This window comes from Mus caroli, unplaced genomic scaffold (assembly GCF_978045245.1).
Source record: "Mus caroli unplaced genomic scaffold, Mus_caroli_1 scaffold_17, whole genome shotgun sequence".
NCBI classification, from domain to species: Eukaryota; Metazoa; Chordata; class Mammalia; order Rodentia; family Muridae; genus Mus; species Mus caroli.
Window position 1 is genome coordinate 34,070,183 of NW_028227272.1, and position 22,966 is coordinate 34,093,148.

Below are 22,966 nucleotides of genomic sequence, written 5' to 3' on the forward strand. Positions count from 1 at the left end.
AAGGATCAGAGTTCTGTTATTTTGATTTTAGTACTGGGTTCTCAGATTGCATGTGGTCTTTTCATTTTCTCTAGAAAAATAAAGTAGCACATTTTTCATAAACTGAAGCTTAAAATTTGGAATTATCTTACTAAATTTTTAACCTTAAAATGACTTCTTTTGGGCTGAGGAGGTAGCTCATTTGGAAGCATTTGCTTTGCAAACACAAAGATAAGACAAGTTTGATCTCTAGAACCACATTAAAATCAAAAGCAAACAGCAAGCCAAGGCACAGTGGTGTGTTTGTAATCCCAGCATGGGGTGGGGGTGTCGGGGGTGGGGGGAGGTGTTGTTGGCCATCCATCCAGCTTAGCTAGTGTGGAACCTTGCCTCAAAAATTAGGTGGACGACTTCAAGTTGTTCTCTTATCTCTACATGCACATGCACACACGTTCACCTTCACACACATGAACACGTAATATGTACACACAAAAACAAAACATTTCTTTTGAAATAAATATACTGATGGGGAATATCTATATCTATGTCTACATATGTATATATATATACATATGTAGACATAGATATAGATATGCTTATTGTCTTTATCAAAATAAAACATTGCCAACTCTTTGTGGTTTCTCAGAATTTTAGGAAAACTTTACCTAAGTTAAAAACACATGAAATAGAAGATACACATTAAAATACGTTTTAAATAAAGTTCAGGAATATAAAAGTCTGGGAAATTCTTTAAGAAGGTAGAGTTCCTGTATTTAAATTCTTACTAGGGGAGATGTAACACAAACACCACACAAGAAGGTAACAAACCTGTGACTGTGACTATTAGATAGCGACAAAGGGGCCAGAGGAATATGTAGAGAACTAGGATCCCAGGCAGTGCTGGTGTGCGGGCTGATGGGCAAGGGCCGGTGTGTGGGCTGATGGACAGTGTGGGTGTGCGGGCTGATGGGCACATCTTGAAGTTGTTGTTACTTTGTGTCACTTTGACAGAGGTACTTAAAAAAGGAAAGGCTTATTTTGGCTCATGGTTTCATAGGGTGCAAAAGCAAGAGAATTGGGCTCCTTACATCATGGCAGCAGACAGGAAGCAGTTGGCTAGGGTGAGATTTACTCTTAAAGGTGTACCTACAGGGGCCCACTGCTATGAGCCAGGCTTTATAACTTTGTAAAACTGCTACGGGACCAGGAATTAAAACAAGAGCCTGAAGGAATCTGCCTTTGAAACTCTGCCTCTTTTCCTTTGATTGCCTTCCCTTGAACATCATGTCTCTGTAAACCTGAGCCCCCTGACTTGGGGTATATTATTAGAACTGCTTATGAGGATTTACAAATTCTTGAGGTCCAAGTGACATCCCATCTCGGTTACATTGTAGTGGCCTGGGAATGATAATAGCACGTAGCCGTTTCTGAACCTGATCTTTCTTTCTCTCATTATTTGGCAGGTAACAGCCAATGAAGAAAGAGACTGGTATAGTTGGCAATTAATTAATTAACTAATTAATTAATTTTGTGTGTGTTTGATAGGGTTAGTAAAATCATCTGAATTTCCACCAGTGATTCTAGACCAAAAGAGCCTTCTGGAAGTGATGGATCAGTTAAAACGTTCACCTTCAGGACTAGACTCTGTGCTGAAGAATACTGTGCCATGGGGAGTAGCGTTTCATCACGCAGGTATTCCTTGTTTCTAAACTTGTTTTTCGTGGACTGGAGACATGACTGATTATGAGCACGTGCGGCTCTTGCAGAAGAACTGAGTTTGATTCCCAGGACCTGTGTGGCAGACTCCAGGGGATCTGATTTCCACTCTGGTCTCTGTGAGCTCCTGCACACATGCACTGCATATATATTCATGCAGCTTCACTCACAAACACATAATAAATCTAAACAGATTTTAAAACTTTACCAGACTTTCATAATTTCTTCATGTTTGTATTTATGTGGATGTATTTCTTGTTAATCACACTTAATACTTATAGATCTTATTTTAAGAAACAAGGGATTAGTCAAACCAGAGTAAAATAAGCAGTTTTAAAATATGTATCTGAATTGCATAGATATACTAGATAATGGATTTTTAAAAACCGTTATGAAAGTGAATTCTAAAAATTTTAACCTATGTATATGTTGTTCCCTTAAAATTTATGTTAGAATGATACTTTCTACTCAGATATGATGTTGTTATTCTTTTTATTTCAAGTATTGACATAGTCTCATATATATGGCAAAGTCAAATTTGTTTTAGGAATTGTCATTGATTTGTAGAGGACTTTGAAAAACAAAAACAAAAACAAAACAAAAAGAAAACCAAAGCAGTGGGTAGGCTGTCAGCGAGGCCACTGTTATGACAGTCACTGAATGACGTGCTTGTCTCTGGTCACATGTGTTACGATTATAGTCACAAGTATGTTTCCTAAGATTGGAAGTTTAATCTTTTCAGTTCGATTCAGCTTTTTATCATATACAATGTATACATATGATTTTAATGACAAAAGATACAATTTTAAGACAAATTTTTAAAATGTGCATGTGTAAATACATATCCATACACAGAAACACAGGGGTTGTTAATCAGTAGTATACTGTTAAACTTAACCTGCTGTTTGCTCTTACAAATAAAATGTTATTGGACCACACTTCCACTCACTTGATCTGCTGCTGCTGCTTTCATTTACCAAAAGCAGGGCAAATAGTTTCTGCAGAAACCACCCGTTCCACTTAAAACAGGTAATTTTGCTGACTTATCTAGATGATGTCTAAAGATGGCAGCTTGTACTCTTAAACAGGTAGTGATGGTGTTTTGTTTATAATAAAAGATCCGACTCTCAAATCTGTTTATAAGTGATCCAGTGTATTGGTTCTGTGGTAATGATTTTGGATCTGCATTTTATTTAGGACTTACTTTTGAGGAGAGGGATATCATCGAAGGAGCCTTCCGTCAAGGTTTTATTCGGGTCTTGGCAGCAACGTCTACTCTTTCTTCTGGAGTGAATCTTCCTGCTCGTCGGGTGATTATTCGCACTCCAATTTTCAGTGGTCAGCCTTTAGATATCCTCACTTATAAGCAGATGGTTGGGCGTGCTGGCAGGAAAGGAGTAGACACAATGGGTGAGTTTGAATGGAGATGTCATGGCATTGCTGAGAGATGTCTCCTTGAAAGTTGACCAGTAAGAGCTCTTTCCTATCATGATGTATTTCTTTATTGTGCAGCACCATAATGCCATTCTCTTGGATTGCTTAATGTTTACTGTGAATATGATTTTTATTAATTATTGTGTTTCTCCTGGTAGAGAACTAAGATTTTTCTTTTGTGTTGTATGCAGTGAAATGATTCAGTAATATGTAAATAACAAGATTTATGATTTTATTAGCTAGAAGATGATTGTAATTTTCATATTGCTCCTTTTTCCCCCTCTATTTTTAGTAGGTATTGTGTATGTGGGTGTGGGTGCTCTTGCCTGTGCCTATGCATATGTAGGTCAGATATTGGATATTTTCTTCTATCATTCTCTACCTTATTTATATCAAAGTTTTATCTATTTATTTATTTTTATGTATATGTGTCTGTGATGTGGTGCACTAACAGAAGAGGGTAGTGGATCTCCTGGAGCTAGAGTTATAAGCAGGTTTGAACTGCCCAACATTCACGCTGGAACCAAACTCAGTTCCTTTGGAAGAATAATAATTCTTCTTACACACTGAGGCATCTCTCCAGGCTTCTTCCTTAACTTCTGAACCTGGAAGCTGTCATTTCTCCAGCAAGTCCCCAGGTTCTGTAGTGTCTGCCTCATCAATGTTAGGTCTACAGATGCAAGCCAGCACATCTGGCTTTTATGTGGGTGCTGGAGGTGTGAGCTCAGGTCCTCATGCTCACATAGTGCTTTAGCCACTCCCTAGCCTCTCATGTCTACTTTCTAGTGTTTAATCTCAAAACAAACAGGGTGCTATGTGCTCAGAAGTACCCTTTTTGTCTCTAAATTGATTCAGGTTCTAACTTGGCACTAGCAAGTAATGTTGCTATTATTGACAATCCAAACACAAACTTTGACTTAATCAATGAAATAGTTTGAATTAAATATCAACAAAGAAGCAAAGCTTGCTCCAGCTCTTCTTCTCCAGTGCATGGCTGGCTGCTACATGGCAGTCAGGGTTACCACCAGTGAGGGAGTAGGACCTGGGAAATGAAGTCTAAACATGAGGTGGACTACACTTAGGCAATAGCCAACTTTATTCAGAGCATCAGACAATTTATAATCTTAGTATTAACAAGAGTCACCTAGGTAAAGTGTACAACCACAAGGGCAAACCTCACATGGCAAAAACCACATTTTTCCATAGAGGCATATAAACAAAGAATAATAGCCTGTTGAGAATTCACAACAGAGGAATCTCAGATGGCTGAGAAGCACCTAAAATGTTCAAAGTCCTTAGTGATCAGAGGACCAAAACAAACCAAAACAACCCTTAGATTCCATCTTATATCAATCAGAATGGCTAAGATCAAAACCTCAAGTGACAACACATGTTGGCGAGGATGTAGAGAAAAAGGAACACTCCTCCATTCGTGATGGCCTTATTTGTGATAGCTAGAAGGTGGAAACAACCCAGATGTCCCATGACAGAAGAATGGATACAGAAAATGTGGTTCATTTACACAATGGAGTACTACTCAGTTATTAAGAAAGAGGATATCCTGAGTTTTGCAGGCAAATAGGTGGAACTAGAAAATATCATCCTGAGTGAGGTAACTCAGACCCAAAAGGACATGCCTGGTATGTACTCACTAATAAGTGGATACTAGCTCCCCTCCCCCAAATACATATTACCTAAGATAAAGTACACAGAACTGAGAAAGGTCAGCAAGCTGAAGGGCCCAAGTGAGGATGCCTTAGTCCCACTTGGGAGGGAGAAGAAATCGATCACAAGTCGGGAGGGAGGGACCTTGGAGGGAAAGTGAAACAGGGGTTGGAGATGGGAAGAGGGGAACCTGATCTGGTATTAGGTGAAGGAAAAAGATTGAAGCTCTGAGGGCCATCAGAAAGAGTTGAAACAGGGCAACCTCAGGAGGTAGGAGGTTGGGGGGACCCTCCAGAATGCATCAGAGACCTGGGAGGTGAGAGACAGTCAGGATCAAAAGGAGGGACCTTAGATGAAATGCCAGACAGTAGGGAAAGGGAACTTATAGAGCCTACCTCCAGCAGGAAGACAGGGCATCAAATGAGGGCAGGGGTTGCCATCCCCCAGTTACAACTCTCACCCAAAATTGTTTCTGTCTGAAAGAATTACAGGGATGGAAATGGAGAAGAGCCTGAGGAAAAGAAGGTTCAGCGACAGGTCCAAAGTGGGATCCAGCTCAAGGGGAGGTCCCAAGGCCTGACACTATTACTATGGAGTACTCACAAAAAGGGACCTAGCATGACTGCTTTCCGAAAGACCCAACAAACAGATGAAAGAGTCAGATGCAGATATTTGTACCCAACCAGTAGACAGAAGCTGCTGACCCCTGTGGTTGAATTAGGGAAAGGCTGAAAGAAGCTTAGATGCGGGGTGACCCTGTAGGAGAACGAGCAGTCTCAATTAATCTGGACCCTTGATATCTCTCAAACACTGGACCACCAAACAGCCAGCATACACCAGCTGATATGAGGCCCCCAACACATATACAGCAGAGGACTGCTGGGTCTGTGTTCAATCAGAGATGATGCACCTAACCCTCAAGAGACTGGAGGCCCCTAGGGTGGGGGTGGGGTGCTGGGGTGGGGACTCCACGAGGAGACAGGGACACGGGGAGGAAGTATGGGGTGTGGAAGGTGGAAGTCAGAGAGTGGACGGGGACAATAAATAAAAAATACTACTATTATATCTTAGATCACGTCCCAACCGTCACACACTGATAGTGGGGACTTCAGTATCACCCTCTCACCAATAGACAGGTCATCCAGAGAGAAACTAAACCGGGAACACTGGCGCGACCTGATGTCATGAAGCAGATGGAACTAAGATTTACAGGACATTTCACCCAAATACAAAACAATATATCTTGGCACCTCATAGAACTTCTCCAAAATTGACCTCATACTTGAACACAAAGCAACTCTAACAGATCCAAGAAAACTGAAAAAGCTCCCTACATTCTATTCAGCCACCACAGATTAAAGCTGGACATAACAACAAAGACCACAGAAACTTTACAAACTCATGGGAAATGAACAGCTCAGTATTGAATGAAAAATGAGTCAAGATAGAAATGAAGACTTTCTAGAATTGAGTGAAAATGAATATACAACATACCCAAACTTACGGAACACAAAGAAGGTGTTCTAAAAGGCAAGCTAAGTGCCTACATAAAAAAAAAAAAAAATCTTGAGATGTCTCATACAAGTAATTTAGCAGTACAACTGAAAGCTCTAGAAGAAAAAAGTCAGACCCAGAAATTGTAGATAGCAAGAAATAATCAAACACATGGCTAAAATCAGCAAAAGAGAAGCAAACAACAAAACAAAAAGAATCAATGAAATAACAAGTTGGTTCTTTGTGAAAATTAGTAAGATTGACAAACCCTTACCTAACTTTACTAAATTTAAAGGTGGAGAGAGAATATACAAATCAATAAAATTAAAAACGAAGTGAGGCATATAACTACTGACACCAGGAAAAGTCAGAGAATCATCAGGATTGCCAGAGGTATCACTATCCCTAATGTCACGCTGTACTACAAAGCCATTATAATAAAAATGGCATGGTATTATCACAAAAAGAGATGTATGGATCAATGGAGTGAAATTGAAAACCCACACAGAAATCTACAAATCTATCTATGGATATCTTATTTTTGATAAGTCAGAGATTCCTATTGAAAAAAGCACCTTCAACAAATGGTGCTGGTCATATTGGATAGCTGCATGTAGAAGAGTCCATGCAGATCCATACTTAGCACCCAGCACAAAACTCACCTCAAATGGATCAAATACTCCAGGATAAGATATACTGAACCCGATAAAAGAGAAAGTTAGGAACAACCTCAAACTCATTGGCGCAGAGAAAGACTTTCTGAACAGAACACTGTTAGGACAGGCAATACGATCAGCAATTAACGAGACCCCCTGAAACTGAAAAGCTTCTGCATGGCAAAATACATAGTCACTTGGACAAAAAATCAGCAGCCCACAGAATGAGAAGATGTTTTTTACCCACTACACGTTTGGTAGAGAGCTTATATCCAAATATATAAAGAACTCAAAACCAACCATACAAACCAGATAGCAAGTAAACAAACCATTTAAAAGTTGAGGTACAGATTTAAACAGAACTCTCAAAAGAGGAAACTCAAAAGGCTGAGAAATACTTGAAATGTTCTTAGCCATCTGGGAAATGGAAATCAAAACGATTTTAAGATTTTATCTTATACCCATCAAAATAGCTAAGATTAATAAAACAAGTGACAGCTCATGCTAGTGGGAATGTGGAATAAGGAGAACACACATCCATTATAGAGTATGTGGAAACTTGTTCAGCCACCATGGAAATCATGATGGCGGTTTCTCAGAAGGCTGGGAATCAATCTGCATCAAGATACAGCCATGTAACTGCTGGACATATACCCAAAGGATGCTTCATCCTACCACAGAGACACTTGCTAACCATGTTTAGTGCTGCTCCACTCATAGTAGCCATAAATTAGAGACAGCCAAGATGCCCCTCAACAGACAAATGGAGAAAGAAATGGTGATAAATTACACAATGGAGTATTACTCAACCATTACAAAGAGTGAAGCCATGAAATTCACAGGTAAATGAATGCAACTCGAAAAATCTTGAGTGAAGTATTTCAGACACAGAAAGACAAAAATAGTATCTTATATATGGAAATTTTCTGTTAAGTCAAGAATAACTATAGAGTAAGGGACTAGGCCAGAGAAGCAACAAACATAAATAGAACTTTTTGTCTTCTACCTCCATAAACATAAGGCACAGATGTCCGTCCCTTAGAGTCATTTCTTTTGCTGTCTCCTCTATAAATCACAAGGATCAGTATAGACAGAGGCCAGCACTGAGATCTTTCTATAAACCCACCGCACTGAAATGACACTTCTCTTTCCTTAGCTTCCCTGAGGATGCTCCTGCTTACCAACTGCTGCCAACAACAAAACATATCAACAAAACAGCATTTGCTTTGTCTTCTTATTTCTCCACACTTTGTTGGCCTTTATTAAAAATAACTATAAGACACCTAACAGCTTTGGCAGGCCTCACTCCTTTCCTATGTAACCTTCGTAAACATCAAAATTAAAACATCAAGACCAAATAGAAATTATATTCCTTTTTCCTATTAGTCTTTAGCACCTTCAGTTATAGAACTGAAAATAATCTAAAAGCCAAAGCAGCAGTATGGCTTCTGGTTGCCTATCCAGAGTTCAAAACTATAGCTATGATAACAATTCTGCACTCGTAGCAACCTCTAGCATCTCCTGTCTCCACTTAGTAAGTTAGACTTCTGGTTAATAGTGCCTTATGGACATGGCTTAGCATTGAAGAGATATGTGTTTTTGGTTGTAGGTGAAAGTATCCTAGTTTGTAAGAACTCTGAGAAATCCAAGGGCATTGCTCTGCTTCAAGGATCTCTGGAGCCTGTGCACAGCTGTCTGCAGAGACAGGGAGAAGTCACTGCTAGCATGATACGAGCTATTCTGGAGGTAGGAGTTCAGGAAGTCATAGTTTACTCTTTTATATCTATCAAAAATTGAGCATGTAAAAAATATGAGGTGAGTTTTCTTTAAGAACAAGATAGTTATGTTTTATAGCTTTCTCAAATATGAGTCTGTTTCTTACATATATTTAAACATACATACATACATATATACATAGTTCCTTAGGCTATGCTATTGGGCTCTGTCATATAAGTTGATAAATACATTCTAATACATGTACACATATATGTACACACACATATATATGTATATGTACATATATATATACACATACACAAATATATATGCATATACATACATGCTATGTACTATGTATATGAATATATGGTTATTTCTGGAGTTGAATATAGCAACTAGCATATTAATCTATTTAAAAATGATTAAACAACCAAATGACATGTGGCTTTCTTCACCTTTTTTTGGTAGTGTAGAGAATTGAACTCAGCCTTGTGTGCTGTGCATGTATCCCTCTACTGAGCTATAACTGTGGCTCATCTTTACTTTTTATATATTCTTTATTGCATTTTGAGAAAAGATGACAAAATGAACCCTTGTTCTACTAAGATAATACATGTGGATATTAAAATCAAATCATGGTGTATATTTAAAAAAAAAAAATAAAGAGTTTATAGTAGGGCTGGACCTGTGGTGCATGCTCCTTATCCTAGGATACTGGAGACATGAGCTGCTTCACAAGGCTGAGGCCAGTCAAGGTAACACACTAAATACTAGCTTCATGTGTTTCTACCCTTCCCATCCTTCTGAATGGCATGTATTCAAGAGTGGCATTTAGGAGCAAAGTGTATACTCACAGGTGTGAGTCATGACTGTCTCCTTTATATATTTAACTAGTTCCCAAAGTTCAGGTGCATTCTTTTTTTGTTTACAAGAAAATATGATATCTACTCTCAAGGAAAATGTCACGTTGTACAGTTGTCATCTGTGTTTGTAATGTGTAATGACAAAATAAAGCGTCTCTATACAAAGACTGAAGATATTTTAAGAGGGTAAAGGCACTTTTGTTTACTTGGTGTCCTGGGACTCTACACATCTCATAAAAATTACCGAACTTTTCAAACATTTTCTCTCAGATAATCGTTGGTGGGGTGGCCAGTACGTCACAAGATATGCAGACTTATGCCGCCTGCACATTCTTGGCTGCTTCTGTAAAGGAAGGGAAGCAAGGGATTCAAAGAAATCAAGATGATGTTCAGCTTGGAGCGATTGATGCCTGTGTGACATGGCTGTTAGAAAATGAGTTCATCCAGGTGGCAGAGCCCAGAGACGGCACAGGAGGTAAACACAGCTCTTATGCAGACATGCTCACCGTTTATATCATATTCACTATTTACATTTTGCTCATAAATTTCTGCATGTTAGATGAGATTCTGCATATTGATTGACAGAGCTGAGAGGGTTAATGTGTTGTAGCGAAGGGCAGTGTTTGCTTTTTTAACCTTCAATCCTGTATTCCCTGCTCCAGGAAAGGTGTATCACCCAACACATCTTGGATCAGCTACTCTTTCTTCTTCACTGTCTCCAACCGATACCCTCGATATTTTTGCTGACCTCCAAAGAGCAATGAAAGGCTTTGTTTTAGAGAATGACCTTCATATTGTCTACCTGGTAAGTTCTATTTAAAGACAATACTATTCGCTTATCTATTGATAGAACCTCACTGGGTAGGCAAGACTATGTTGGAATGTTTGATCCTCTTGCCTCTTGTTAGGGAATATTGAGATTCGTGTGTTACACCAGGTCTGCAGGAGGAATTCATTACTTTTCTGGTCGCTGTGACACAATAACTTGTCAAAAGAACTGAAGGAAGGAAGAGTCTCTTTGGTCTCACAGTTGAGGGCATAGTTCATCATGATAGGGAAGGTATGGACGGGAGAAAGGCTGAGGTGCCAGTTCCCATTGCATCCATAGTGTCTTTGTTAAGGTTTTATTGGTGTCTTAGTCACTCTTCTAGTGCTGTGAAGAGATAACATGACTGCAGCAACTCTTGAACAAACAAAGAAACCCCAGACATATAATTGGGGCTGGCTTACAGTTCAGAGGTTCAGTGCATTATCATCATGATGGGAAGCATGGCAGCATCCAGGCAGGCATAGTGCTGGAGAAGCTGAGATTTTTACATCTTGATCTGTAAGCAGCAGGAAGTGACTGGCTTGAGCTTCTGAGACCTCAAAACCTGCCCCACAGTGACACTTCCTCCAACAAGGCCACACCTACTCCAACAAGACCACACCTCCTAATAGTGCCACTCCCTACGGCCTGACATTCAAACCCATGAGTCTGTGAGGGTCAAACCTATTCACAGCAGCTCACACAGTTAGGAGGTGGGGAGAGAGAGAGAAATGCTGGAGCTCAGCTCCCTGTCTCCTTTTATTCCGTGTGGGACTCCAGCCCATGCGGTGCTTCCATCCACACTTCAGGTTGGTCTTCCTCACTCAGTTTGTCTAATGCCCTGTCCCCTTTGTGATTCTGGACTCTGGAGTCAACAGTATTCATCATAGAAAGTTTGTTATATTTGATCACCCTCTATAGTTATGATAAATGTTTTGATATAAATTTACTATCAAATTCTTCAACAAAAACCTAACCAGAAATGTTTGTCACTGAAAAGCAGATTCATACACTTTGATGAGCAAATGAAGGGAGAGAGTAACACTGACTTTACATTAGAATGGGGACTTATCAGAAGTGCTTTAATAAAATGCACTGTGTGCAGAGGGCAGATGTGAAGACAGGGTCTTTTCTTTCCCTTTACAAACTTATAAGTTACATGGGTAGTAACAGGCTCAGTGTTGTGGGCCCCCTGATGTGACTGGGAAGAATCTTAAGCAGGTCTTACCAGCTGTCTGCCATGGTCTTAGTAATGTCCCGAGTATTATGGGGCAGCCATGAGTGTGAGCTCCAGATCTAGGCTGTTTGAGTTGAGCTTTTGGCTTCAGCACAGTAATGTTCTCTTTATGCATGTCCTTTTCTTGTTCAGTTGATGCCATGCTTTCTTCTTTTACCTTCCCCTGTCCTTTCTTCATCTCCTCCCACCCCCTTTTCTCTTTTTCTTATTTGCTCCTGAGCTCTGTGGCTGGAAAAAAGTGCCTTTTCTTCCTAAATGTTGTTTTTTTTTTTTCTGAAGCCCAGGCAGCCTCAAACTTGCTAGGTGTGCTAGGTTGCCTGGACCTTACCAGGCTGGCCTGGAACTCAGTGATCTGCCTGCCTCTGCCTCCTGAGTGCTGGGATTAAATGTGTGCACCACCACGCCTGGCAGGTCTCAAGCTTTGTATCCTAATGCCTCTAAGCATTGTTGTTTGTTTGTTTTTACCCTTTTGTCTACATTTTATAATCTTTTTGTTTTGAAGTCTTCGTGTTCTAACATCTGGACATTTTAAAGGTGTTTCTTTGCTTCCATCCCCAGCCCAGTGCTTAGGACACTTGGCTCTTTCTTGTTTGTCTTAGAACTTTCTTGTTGAAAGTTCCTGGACCACCTGCCCATCTCTTCTTCCCATTTTTCTGATTCTTTCTTGGAATTACATGAAACAGTTAAGATAATACCTTGAGTCAGACCTACTTAGGTTGAAATGTCTATGATTTAATTGCATTTCATGAAATCAGTTTGTGTGATAAACAACCAGTATCACCCTCCCCTGCCCCACTCTCTGGCTTTCTTCTTTTCTCTGTCTGCCTTTGTTCTGTCAATGAGTTATTTTTGAATTAATGGTTTCTTTTAAATGCATTATTACCACAGATGACTGCTGCAGCCTGGGCCTTTGTCTTTACTGCTTACATTTATAATTTTGTTTCTTATGTAGTATAATGGGTTTGCTTGTTTGGTCCAGTGCTAAGGCTTGAACCCATAGCCTTGTGCATGCCAGGTAAATGTTTTACTACTGAGCTCCCCATAGCTCACTGGCAAGCAATTACTCAAACTAAAATGAAGCTGTTTTTTTTTAGGTTACACCTGTGTTTGAAGATTGGATTAGTATTGATTGGTACCGGTTTTTCTGTTTATGGGAAAAATTACCAACTTCTATGAAAAGGGTGGCAGAGCTGGTTGGAGTGGAGGAAGGGTTCTTGGCTCGATGTGTGAAAGGAAAAGTAGTAGCCAGAACCGAGAGACAGCATCGGCAAATGGCCATCCATAAAAGGTAAGCATCAAGGAGCCTGCAGCATTAATCAGGGTCAGGCGTTACGTCCATATCCAGTTTACTGACTCACTCTGATTTCAACAATATAAACATTTTGACTGAGTATGGTAAAATTTATAAATTTCTCTGATTTATTTAATTTACTGACATTAACTTTTCTTGTAACTTGTAATTTAGCAGTCATTATGCCTACAGACCTTCAAAGTCAAATATTTAACCACTTTCCTTTTTGAGTCAGAACTTCCATTTATGGTGGTTTTATCTGGATTTGTATTTTGTAGCACCTTTAGAAGTAATCTTTTATCAGCTGGAAGGTGCTAAAAGATTCGCATGGGGAGACCATAGAGTGTTAAGCTTTCAAATACAGTACATTTTCAAATATAGTATATGATTTACATCAGGGTCAAGTATAAATTTATAAGGATCTCTGTGCTTGGATTATTTGTGCCAATTTTGTGTTTCAGATCAAATCTGGATTCTATAATTAGATACTGTCATTTCACTGAAATTCTATTCATCTTACATCCTTGTATCAAATCTTCTGAACTATGTACCATCCCATAAATTTCTTAACCCAAGTAATTTCTTGAAGTCAGTTAGTAACATTAAAATGTGGGAACTTTTTTGTGACTTTGGTATTAGTTCTTAGCTATGGCTAAGGCATATAAAACGTACTGTGTGCACATGGTCTGAGTCTTGTCTCCCAGGACTCTTTCTGTCTGCTATCCTCCCGGAGGGTCCTGGATCCTCTGTAGCCATTTTGGTCTGTAAGTGGTTTACAGTGTATGTTATACTTTCATCATAACTATAAATGATCTCTTACATCACTTTTGATCATTTATTTTTAGGTTTTTCACAAGTCTTGTGTTACTGGATTTAATCAGTGAAATTCCCTTAAAGGACATTAATCAGAAGTATGGATGTAATCGTGGACAGATTCAGTCTTTGCAACAGTCAGCTGCTGTCTATGCAGGTTAGTCAGACAAAGTGCTTCACGGCTAGCTAAGATTCTATGGTTTAAGCTGTTTAGATTGTTTTATTGAGCAGGGTCTCACTGTGTAGCGCTGGCTGGCCTGGAGCTTCCAATGTAGACCAGACCGTCCTCAAATTCAGTGATCCTCCTGCCTCCTAAGTAGTAGAATTAAAGGTGTATACCACCATGCTTGGCTTAAAAACCAAAAAAAAAAAAAAAAAAAAAGCTGGGCGTGGCTTTAATCCCAGCACTCAGGAGGCAGAGGCAGGCGGATTTCTGAGTTTGAGGCCAGCCTGGTCTATACAGTGAGTTCCAGAACAGCCAGGGCTATACAGAGAAACCCTGTCTCAAAAAAAAAAAAAAGATTACTTTCAAAAATAAACTAACAAACAAACAAAACAAAACAAAAAACCAACCCTTCCATTTATTTAAGCCTCTCTGAAATATCTGTAATCTTAGAGTCCCTAGTGTTGTCATCAGGTGTCTTGTTGCCTCTGGAGAGCCATCATCAGGCTGTGTCTCACTCTTATTTATTTCCTGTCTGTTTCTTAGCAACCTGCTAATTGTACATCTTTCCCCTGGCTTCTCCTCTTCCCCTTTGACATGGAGAAACAAAGTCCTCAATGAATCCCTTTCCTCTTAGTACTGAGGAGTAGATTTTGAGAAAGAGGCTGTAGATGAAGAGAGATTTGTAGACTCTTGACCTGACCAATCTAAATATCGTGCCTCCAGAAGCACTCTTAGGTTTCACAAACAGGTAGAGTCTGGGTCTGATGTAACTCGATGTTAGCCCTTAGGAAGGAAACACTGAGATACTAAAGGGTCTGTCTTTATGTGTCAGAGGCTTCTTTGTGAATGTGTGTGCATGTGAGGGATGCTGAGTAGATGTGGGCAGAGGGTACAGTGAAGGGAAGCACTCAGTACTCAAGTGACTGGCATCACCCATCTAAACTGCATCTGGAGGCAGTGTTCTTGTGGAGCAGTGACGTCCTCCAAGGGAGGTGCTTGGCTCTCATGATCTCTTTATTTCCAGAGGGTGGGGCTCTGGGCAGGTGGGCAGGAGAGCCTTTTTTTTTTTTTTTTTTTTTTTTTTTTAAAGAAAATACTGTCGCTTCTTGGTCTTTTGGCTAAGATCAAGAAAATAGTAACTAGAATGTTGCTCTTTAGTTCTTTTAGCATTTGAGGTTTTATATCATTTGTCCAGGAAAGAGTCTTTCATCTGTTTTGTTACAGTTCATTTAAAAGAAGAAAAAAAAATAAGCAGAAAAAGAAAAAAAAAAAAAAGAGAAAGTAGTAAGAAGAGTGGACTAGAATGGGGCTTTTTGTTGTTTTGGAGTGGTGTGTGCCTCAGTATCCAAATGCTGTTCATAGGAATAAGTGAGATGGGCCTTGAGAGGGGGCTTCTTACACCATCATGAGGTCCAGAGTTCAGATCCCCCAGCACCCTCATACAAAGCTGGGCACAGCAATGCATATCTGTACTCCCAGTGCTGGAAGGCAAAGATCCTAGGGGCTCTCTAGGTAATTAGTCCAGGCAGTTAGTGAGCCCAAAGTTTAGTGAGAGGCCCTGTCTCAAAAACTGAAGTGGAGAGCGGAAGGAAGATGCCTGACCTCAATCTCTTGCCTCTAATTGTGCTTACTTTATTCTTTGTGCACATAACTAGGGCCTTTAATATTTGTTTGTTCTCCTATTAACTTATCCCTTGGCTCTGTTAAACTTTACTTTCTGCAGAAGGATCAAAACCAAACCAAATACACACACATACACACACACACACACACACACACACACACACACACAGACATACACAGACACACACAGACACACACACACACGTTTAGGCACATAAGTACCTACACACATAGAATATATATTTATGTATTTTTATACATTTATGGAGAATTAGTCTAAAAGCAATTTTTAATTCAAGAAATATTCTTTGACCATTCTAGGAATGATTACGGTGTTTTCCAACCGTCTGGGCTGGCACAACATGGAACTACTGCTTTCCCAGTTTCAGAAGCGTCTTACGTTTGGCATCCAGAGAGAGCTGTGTGACCTGATCCGGGTGTCCTTACTCAACGCGCAGAGAGCCAGGTTCCTGTACGCCTCTGGCTTTCTCACTGTGGCAGATCTTGCCAGAGCTGATAGTGCAGAGGTAGAGGTGGTTCTGAAGAACTCTTTGCCTTTCAAAAGGTAACAGAGTCTGTGTCTGTCTTAGGGTTATTAAGTGACAATGCATCAACTTAAAGAATTGATAATATATGAAATATATTAAAATGTTTCCCTTGTTGAGAATCTTAGGGCATATTTGCTGTGTCGGAAAATGTGACTATACTTTCTCTTGAGGGTTACTGTTTGTTTTCTAGTTTACACCACGTGTGGCTGGAAAGGCACTCGTGACATGTGTTAGATTCCTCAGGCTGAGCATGAGTGAGGCAATGGTGCTTGCCGGCCTCTGCAGTAGATTTGACTCCCATCACCTCTCCAGGGCTCATCCGTTCATACACTCTGCTTAACTGCTCTTTACAACACGAGACCTTCACTCAGTTTTTGATGAGAGGGTTCCTAGACTGTGTGAACAGGGAGGGGCTAACAACACATTGAATGGATTAGACTACCATATAATCAAGAAATCATTTAATTACTTTCTTTTTGAACATGTTCCAAAATTAAAATATCAGGGCTGATGGCTCTTTACTTTTGGTTTCTAACAATTCTATTTGAGGAACATTAAACATATATTCTAAAGCAGAATGCCCATCTCATTTCCAACTCAGTCTCTTCCCTTCCACTGATGTTGGGCCTGGCTTTTGGACTGAATCTTTTAACAAGGGTGGGAAGGGACTGGTTGTTACAGTTACCAATTAATTTCTTCTCTAATGGACCCAGGGGTGGAAGCTGCAGATCGAGTTCCTTGCTACCCACCCCAATGCTCTGGATTCCGGAATGAAAGACAGATACTGCTTCTATTTTAGTGTGCCCTAAATAGCTTGATGGCTGGGATGCTCCCAAGCCTCCACATGGCTAATGTCCCCCTCCAATACTCCTAAGTCATTATGTACTAAAATCCATATTCCATCTTTGTTGACCCACACCCAGTTGAAGTGAGGGTGCTCTTTTCAGGCTCTTCCGTGATTGCTATGCTTCTGCAGCTCTCAGGCCTGGTCCTTACTTTTTTCCTGGCATGGCGGTTCTAAATCCTTCCTCCTTCCTTGGTCCCCTTGCCCATAAATCCTAAAGTTTTGCTTGTCTCCTTGACCAGCCATCAGCCACCAGCAACTTTATTTACCAATTAAAACCAACTGGGGGGGGGCAGGGACCCTCAGCATCTTACATGCAGATTTTAAACAATTAACATAATACAAGCGTTAGATCAAATCCACTGCATTACCAGTGTGTGACCTTTTACAAGCTTCTTGGCTTTGCAGGTTTCGTACATTTACTCTTGATTCATTTTAAGGTTTGAGGTGGAATGACATGTGAAGGGGCAGAAAATTGTTTTGAGTTGTATTTGTTTCCATAGCTGTTGGGTGTTGAATGTTGGCCCATGTCCCCACTGTGGCTCTTTATCTTGAGCGTCATTTTTTTGTGGTGTTTTAAGTGGCTTTTTACTGCATCCTTACTAATGCTGGAAAAAAAAAAATCACAAAGCCTTCTGTATTCCAAACAGTGGTATAAGAAGGCTTCCTAGTGATTGTGGTGGTTTGAATAAAAATGGCCCATATATGCTCACACTTTAGTCATCCGGGAGCGGCAATATTTGAGAAGGATTAAGAGATGTGGCCTTGGAGTAGCTGTGGCCTTGTTGGAGGAAACATGGCACTGGGGGTGGGCTTTGAGGTTTCAAAAGGCCATGCCAGGCCCCATTTCTCTCTCTGCCTATAGATCAGGATGTAAAATTCTCAGGTACTGCTCCAGTGCCATGTGTGTCGCCATGCTCCCACCATGATAATAATGGGCTAAACCTCTGAAACTGTAAGCAAGCCCCAATTAAATGATTTCCTTTATAAGAGTTGCCCAAGGTCATGTTGTCTCTTCAAAGCAGGAGAACACTGACTAAGACAGCAATGTAATGAGCCAGGTTTCTAGTTTCCTTGCATGGTTCTTTTGGAAATGAATGTCCACTAGAGGGATGCCCCTGAGTTGGTGATAGGTGCAAATACTGTAGAGCCTTAGCAGTGGTAGTGTCTCATAATTTTTTTTATCAGTGCTCCGTTGTCAGCCTGTATATAGTAGTCTGTCTCAACTGTCTTCTAAGCTCATAGGGTTTAGTGTGTGAGTTTGCAGATCATGATGCTTTTAAGGAATATACATACATACATACATACATACATACATACATACAGTTGTAATAGAAATTTTTGGCCTTCTTATTGCATTAGGGCATTATACATTTGTGTTTAAGTAATTTAGGGGTATATTTTCAAGTATTTTAGGAATGTATTATATATTTTTAAACAATATATCTTAATTTTCCTTAGTAACAGTGTATTAGCTAGGTCTCTGGTTGGTCTTGTGATCTGAGTTATTGTACAGCTGTGGTACTTACAGGTGTGACTGTATGCTGCCACCATGCTCAGTGAGCTCACTAGCTGATACTTTTCATTGCTGTCACCTTTAGCTCTTCAGTTAACTAACTAATGAACTATGTTTTTGATAGGCCGTACTATATAATAACATGGCTGTTCTTGACATTACGACTCCCTTACCTTGGCCTCCCTGTGATTGGGTTCCTGGCATGCAAAAGCACACCTGTCGGCTCTAGTTCGTAGCTGGACAAATTCTGAAGTAGATGCAGATTAAATGTCTTCAGCTCCAGAGTATAACTCATTCTGTTAGAGAACTAGGGCTGTCATAGGATTAGTGTTTTCATCTCCTTGAGATGTGCCTCTGGCTGACTACTTTATGTAGAATAAATCTCCATTTTTCACAGACTCTTTGGAGATAAATATCTATGCCAAGATATGAACTAGTAGTTTCTGAGGTGAAGAAGATCAAGCATAGACATGCATGCTGAAAATATACTACAGATGACCTGTCACTCTTCAGGGAGGGAAGGCAGTATTCACTAAAAAATATGAGTTGAAAGTTCTTTCTTGTTGTCTGTAAGTACATCTTGGGGCTTTCTTCAGTTCTGTGGTCAGGTTGATGTATTGATGCTGACATGCTTATGCCTGTTTTGAGTCTGGAACCATAAGTCAGCAAAATTATTGCTTTCAATATCATATGCTTTGTGTAGTGTACTGAGGATATAACTACTTCCCTGAAATAGTTTTCCTTTTAAAATGTATTTTTAAAAAGTATCGAATATGTATTTTTATCCTTTAAATGGTAGAATATTAAAACATGTGAACATTGTGGAAAGACTAATTTGAGATAATTAACACAAACGTGACCCAATATGCTTACCATTTCTGTGTTGAGAACACTTCCAGTCTATCTTCTTAGTGATTTTTTAAGATGCAGCACCATGTTGTATAATATGCTAATCTGTTCTTAGCAAAATGCCTAATATGGATTTAATTATAAGGAAAAACTGTAAGTATAAAGTGGAAGATAATTTACAAAATAATTGCTCAGTCCTTTTCAGAAATACCTGTTGTGATAAACAGACCAAGGAGGCACTTCTAATTAAGAAAGACTGGAGAATTAAACAATAAAATACATTATTTGATTCCAGGTTTCATTAAAAAAAAGAAAGTGGACCAAATGATTAAAATTGGTACTCACTAGCTATTGGCTTGTAAAAATACTAAGTGGGGCCAGTTGCCACCTGCACCTGGGAGCTAAGGCTACTCCACAGCCCTCTGTACACAGGTCTTGCCAGGAGAGAGCTGATCTCCCAGGAGTGCTCTCACTCCTGGGCTCAGAGGTGAGATCTTCACTTTCTCTCCAATAACTGTCCAAAATGGGACAGACTAGGAGCACACAGGGCATAGGAACAGTGGAACAGCTGGGACAGGATCTTTTCAGTCTCCATTTGCATCTCAGAGCTGGGGCTATTCCACAGCCCTCTGTACATTGGTCCCTTCAGAAGAGAGCTGGTCTCCCAAGAGTGCTGACACAGGCTTACAGGCCCCACAGGAGGGACAAGCTCCAGCCAGAGACAGCAAGACCAACTAACACCAGAGATAACCAGATGGTGAAAGGCAAGTGCAAGAACCTTACCAACAGAAACAAAGGCTAATTGGCATCATCAGAGCCCAGTTCTCCCACACAGCAAATCCTGGATACTCCAACACACCCCAAAAGCAAGGTTTGGATTTAAAATCACATCTCATGATGCTGATAGAGGACTTTAAGAAGGAGATAAATAACTCCCTTAAAGAAATATAGGAGAGCACAGGTCAACAGGTAGAAGCCCTTAAAGAGGAAGCACAACCAAACAGGTGAAGGGATTGAATAAAGGAAAAATCCCTTAAAGAATAACCGGAAAACACAGCCAAACAGGTGAAGGGATTGAATAAATCCTTCCAGGATCTAAAAATGGAAATAGAAACAATAAAGAAATCACAAAGAGAGACAACCCTGGAGATAGAAAACCTAGGAAGGAGATCAGGAATCATAGATGCAAGCATCACCAACAGAGTACAAGAGATAGAAGAGAGAATCTCAGGTGCAGAAGATGCCATAGAAAAATATTGACACAACAGTCAAAGAAAATGCAAAATGTAAAAAGCTCCTAACCCCAAACATTCAGGAAATCCAGGACAAAATGAGAAGACCAAACTTATGGATAATAGGTATAGAAGAAGATTCCCAACTTAAAGGGCCAGTAGATAACTTCAATAAAATTTTAGAAGAAAACTTCCATAACCTAAAGAAAGAGATGCCCATCAACATACAAGAGGCCTACAGAACTCCAAATAGATTGAACCAGAAAATAAATTCTTCCTGTCACATAATAACCAAAACACCAAATGCATAAAACAAAGAAAGAATAATAAAAGCAGTAAGGGAAAAAGGTCAAGTAACATAAAGGCAGACTTATCAGAATTACACCATATTTCTTAACAGAGACTATGAAAGCTAGGAGATCCTGTGTAGATGTCATATAGACCCTAAGAGAACACAAATGCCAGAGTAGGCTACTATACCCAGGAAAACTCTCATTTAACATAGATGGAGAAACCAAGATATTCCATGACAAAAACAAATTTACACAATATCTTTCCACAAATCCATCCCTTCAAAGGATAGTAAATGGACAACTCCAACACAAAAAGAGAAACTACATTCTAGAACAAGCAAGAAAATAACCATTTTTTAACAAACCAAAAAGAAGATAGCCACATAAACACACCTCTAACAACAGAAATAACAGGAAGGAACAATCACTTTTCCTTAATATCTTTTAATATCAATGGACTCAATTATCCCCCCAAAAGACATTGACTAACAGACTGGATACATAAATAGGATCCAACATTTTGCTGTGTACAGGAAACTCACCTCAATGACAAAGACAGACACTACTGCAGTGTAAAAGGCTGGAAAAAAATTTTCCAAGCAAATGGTCTCAAAAAACAAGCTGGAGTAGCCATTCTAATATCAAATAAAATTGACTTTCAACCAAAAGTTATCAAAAAAGATAAGGAAGGACACTTCATACTCATTGAAGAAAAAAAATCTACCAACAATGGAAGAGTGTTCCTCTTACTCCACATCCTTGCCAGCATCTGCTGTCACCTGAGTTTTTTGATCTTGGCCATTCTAACTGGTTTGAGGTAGAATCTCAGGGTCATTTTGATTTGCATTTCCTTGATGACTAAGGATGTTGGACATTTCTTTAGGTTCTTCTCAGCCATTTGGTATTCCTCAGTTGAGAATTCTCTTTTTAGCTCGGTTCCCCATTTTTTATTAGTGTTATTTGGTTCTCTGTAGTCTAACATCTTGAGTTCTTTGTATATATTGAATATTAGCCCTCTATCAGATGTAGGATTGGTAAAGATTTTTTCCCAATTTGTAGGTTGCCATTTTGTCCTGGTGACAGTGTCTATTGCCTTACAGAAGCTTTGCAATTTTATGAGATCCCACTTGTCAATAGTTAATTTTAGAGCCTGGACCATTGGTGTTCTGTTCTGGAAAATTTCCCGTGTGCTGATGTGTTCAAGGTTCTTTCCCAATTTTTCTTCTAATAGGTTAAGTGTATCTGGTCCTATGTGGATGTTTTTGATCCACTTGGAGTTGAGCTCTGTACAGGGAATAAGAATGGACTAAATTGCATTCTTCTGCATGCAGACTGCCACTTAAGCCAGTACCATTTGTTGAATATGCTTTTTTTTCTACTGGATGGTTTTAGCTTCTTTGTCAAAGATCAAGTGACCATAGGTGTGTTGGTTTATTTCTGGGTCTTCAATTCTATTCTATTGATCTACCTGCCTGTCTCTGTACCAATACCATGTGTGGTTTTGTTTTGTTTTGTTTGTTTGTTTTATTACTATTGCTCTATAGAACAACTTGAGGTCAGGGATGGTGATTGCCCCAGAAGTTCTCTTTTGTTGAGAATAGTTTTCACTATCCTGGGATTTTTTTTGTTATTCTCAATGAATTTGAGAATTTCTGTTTATATCTCTGTAAAGAATTGAGTTAGAATTTTGATGGAGATTGCATTGAATCTGTAGATTGCTTTTGGTAAGATGGCCATTTTTACTGTGTTAATCCTGCTGATCCATGAGCATGGGAGATCTTTCCTTCTGAGGTCTTCTTTGATTTCTTTCTTCAGAGACTTGAAGGGACCCATGGCTCCAGCCACATATGTAGCAGAGGATGGCCTTGGTGGATATCAATGAAATCAGAGGCCCTTGGTCTGTGTAGGCTGGATACCCCAGCATAGGGGAATGCCAGGACAGAAAATCGGGAGTGGGTGGATTGGTGAGCAGAGGTGGGGGGGGGGATGGGATAGGGGGTTTTCGGGGTGGAAACGAGGAAAAGAAATAACATTTGAAGTGTAAATAGAGAAAATATCTAATAAAAAATTAAAAGAAATACTAGGTGGGGGATAGAAATCTTGTATTTCTTTGCATAGCCTCCCTTTCCTTTTAGTACTTAATACATTAAAACCTAGAAAATCCACTGGCATCCATATTGCTTCCAGTTTTTTGCCCACAATATGCAGTTTTCTTGTTGT

At 39.7% G+C, this 22,966-nt stretch overlaps 1 protein-coding gene across 1 annotated transcript in view; it reads left to right on the plus strand.

The window, feature by feature from the left end:
- The window catches only part of Polq (DNA polymerase theta), an 86,272-nt gene that overhangs the window by 17,040 nt on the left and 46,266 nt on the right, over window positions 1–22,966 (plus strand). Inside the window, exons 8-15 of the mRNA XM_021184708.3 lie at window positions 1,525–1,671; window positions 2,893–3,105; window positions 8,554–8,690; window positions 9,797–10,001; window positions 10,189–10,331; window positions 12,666–12,859; window positions 13,708–13,832; window positions 15,786–16,029. Of these exons, the coding sequence (XP_021040367.1) occupies window positions 1,525–1,671; window positions 2,893–3,105; window positions 8,554–8,690; window positions 9,797–10,001; window positions 10,189–10,331; window positions 12,666–12,859; window positions 13,708–13,832; window positions 15,786–16,029 (1,408 nt within the window). The remainder of the gene's footprint in view (window positions 1–1,524; window positions 1,672–2,892; window positions 3,106–8,553; window positions 8,691–9,796; window positions 10,002–10,188; window positions 10,332–12,665; window positions 12,860–13,707; window positions 13,833–15,785; window positions 16,030–22,966) is intronic.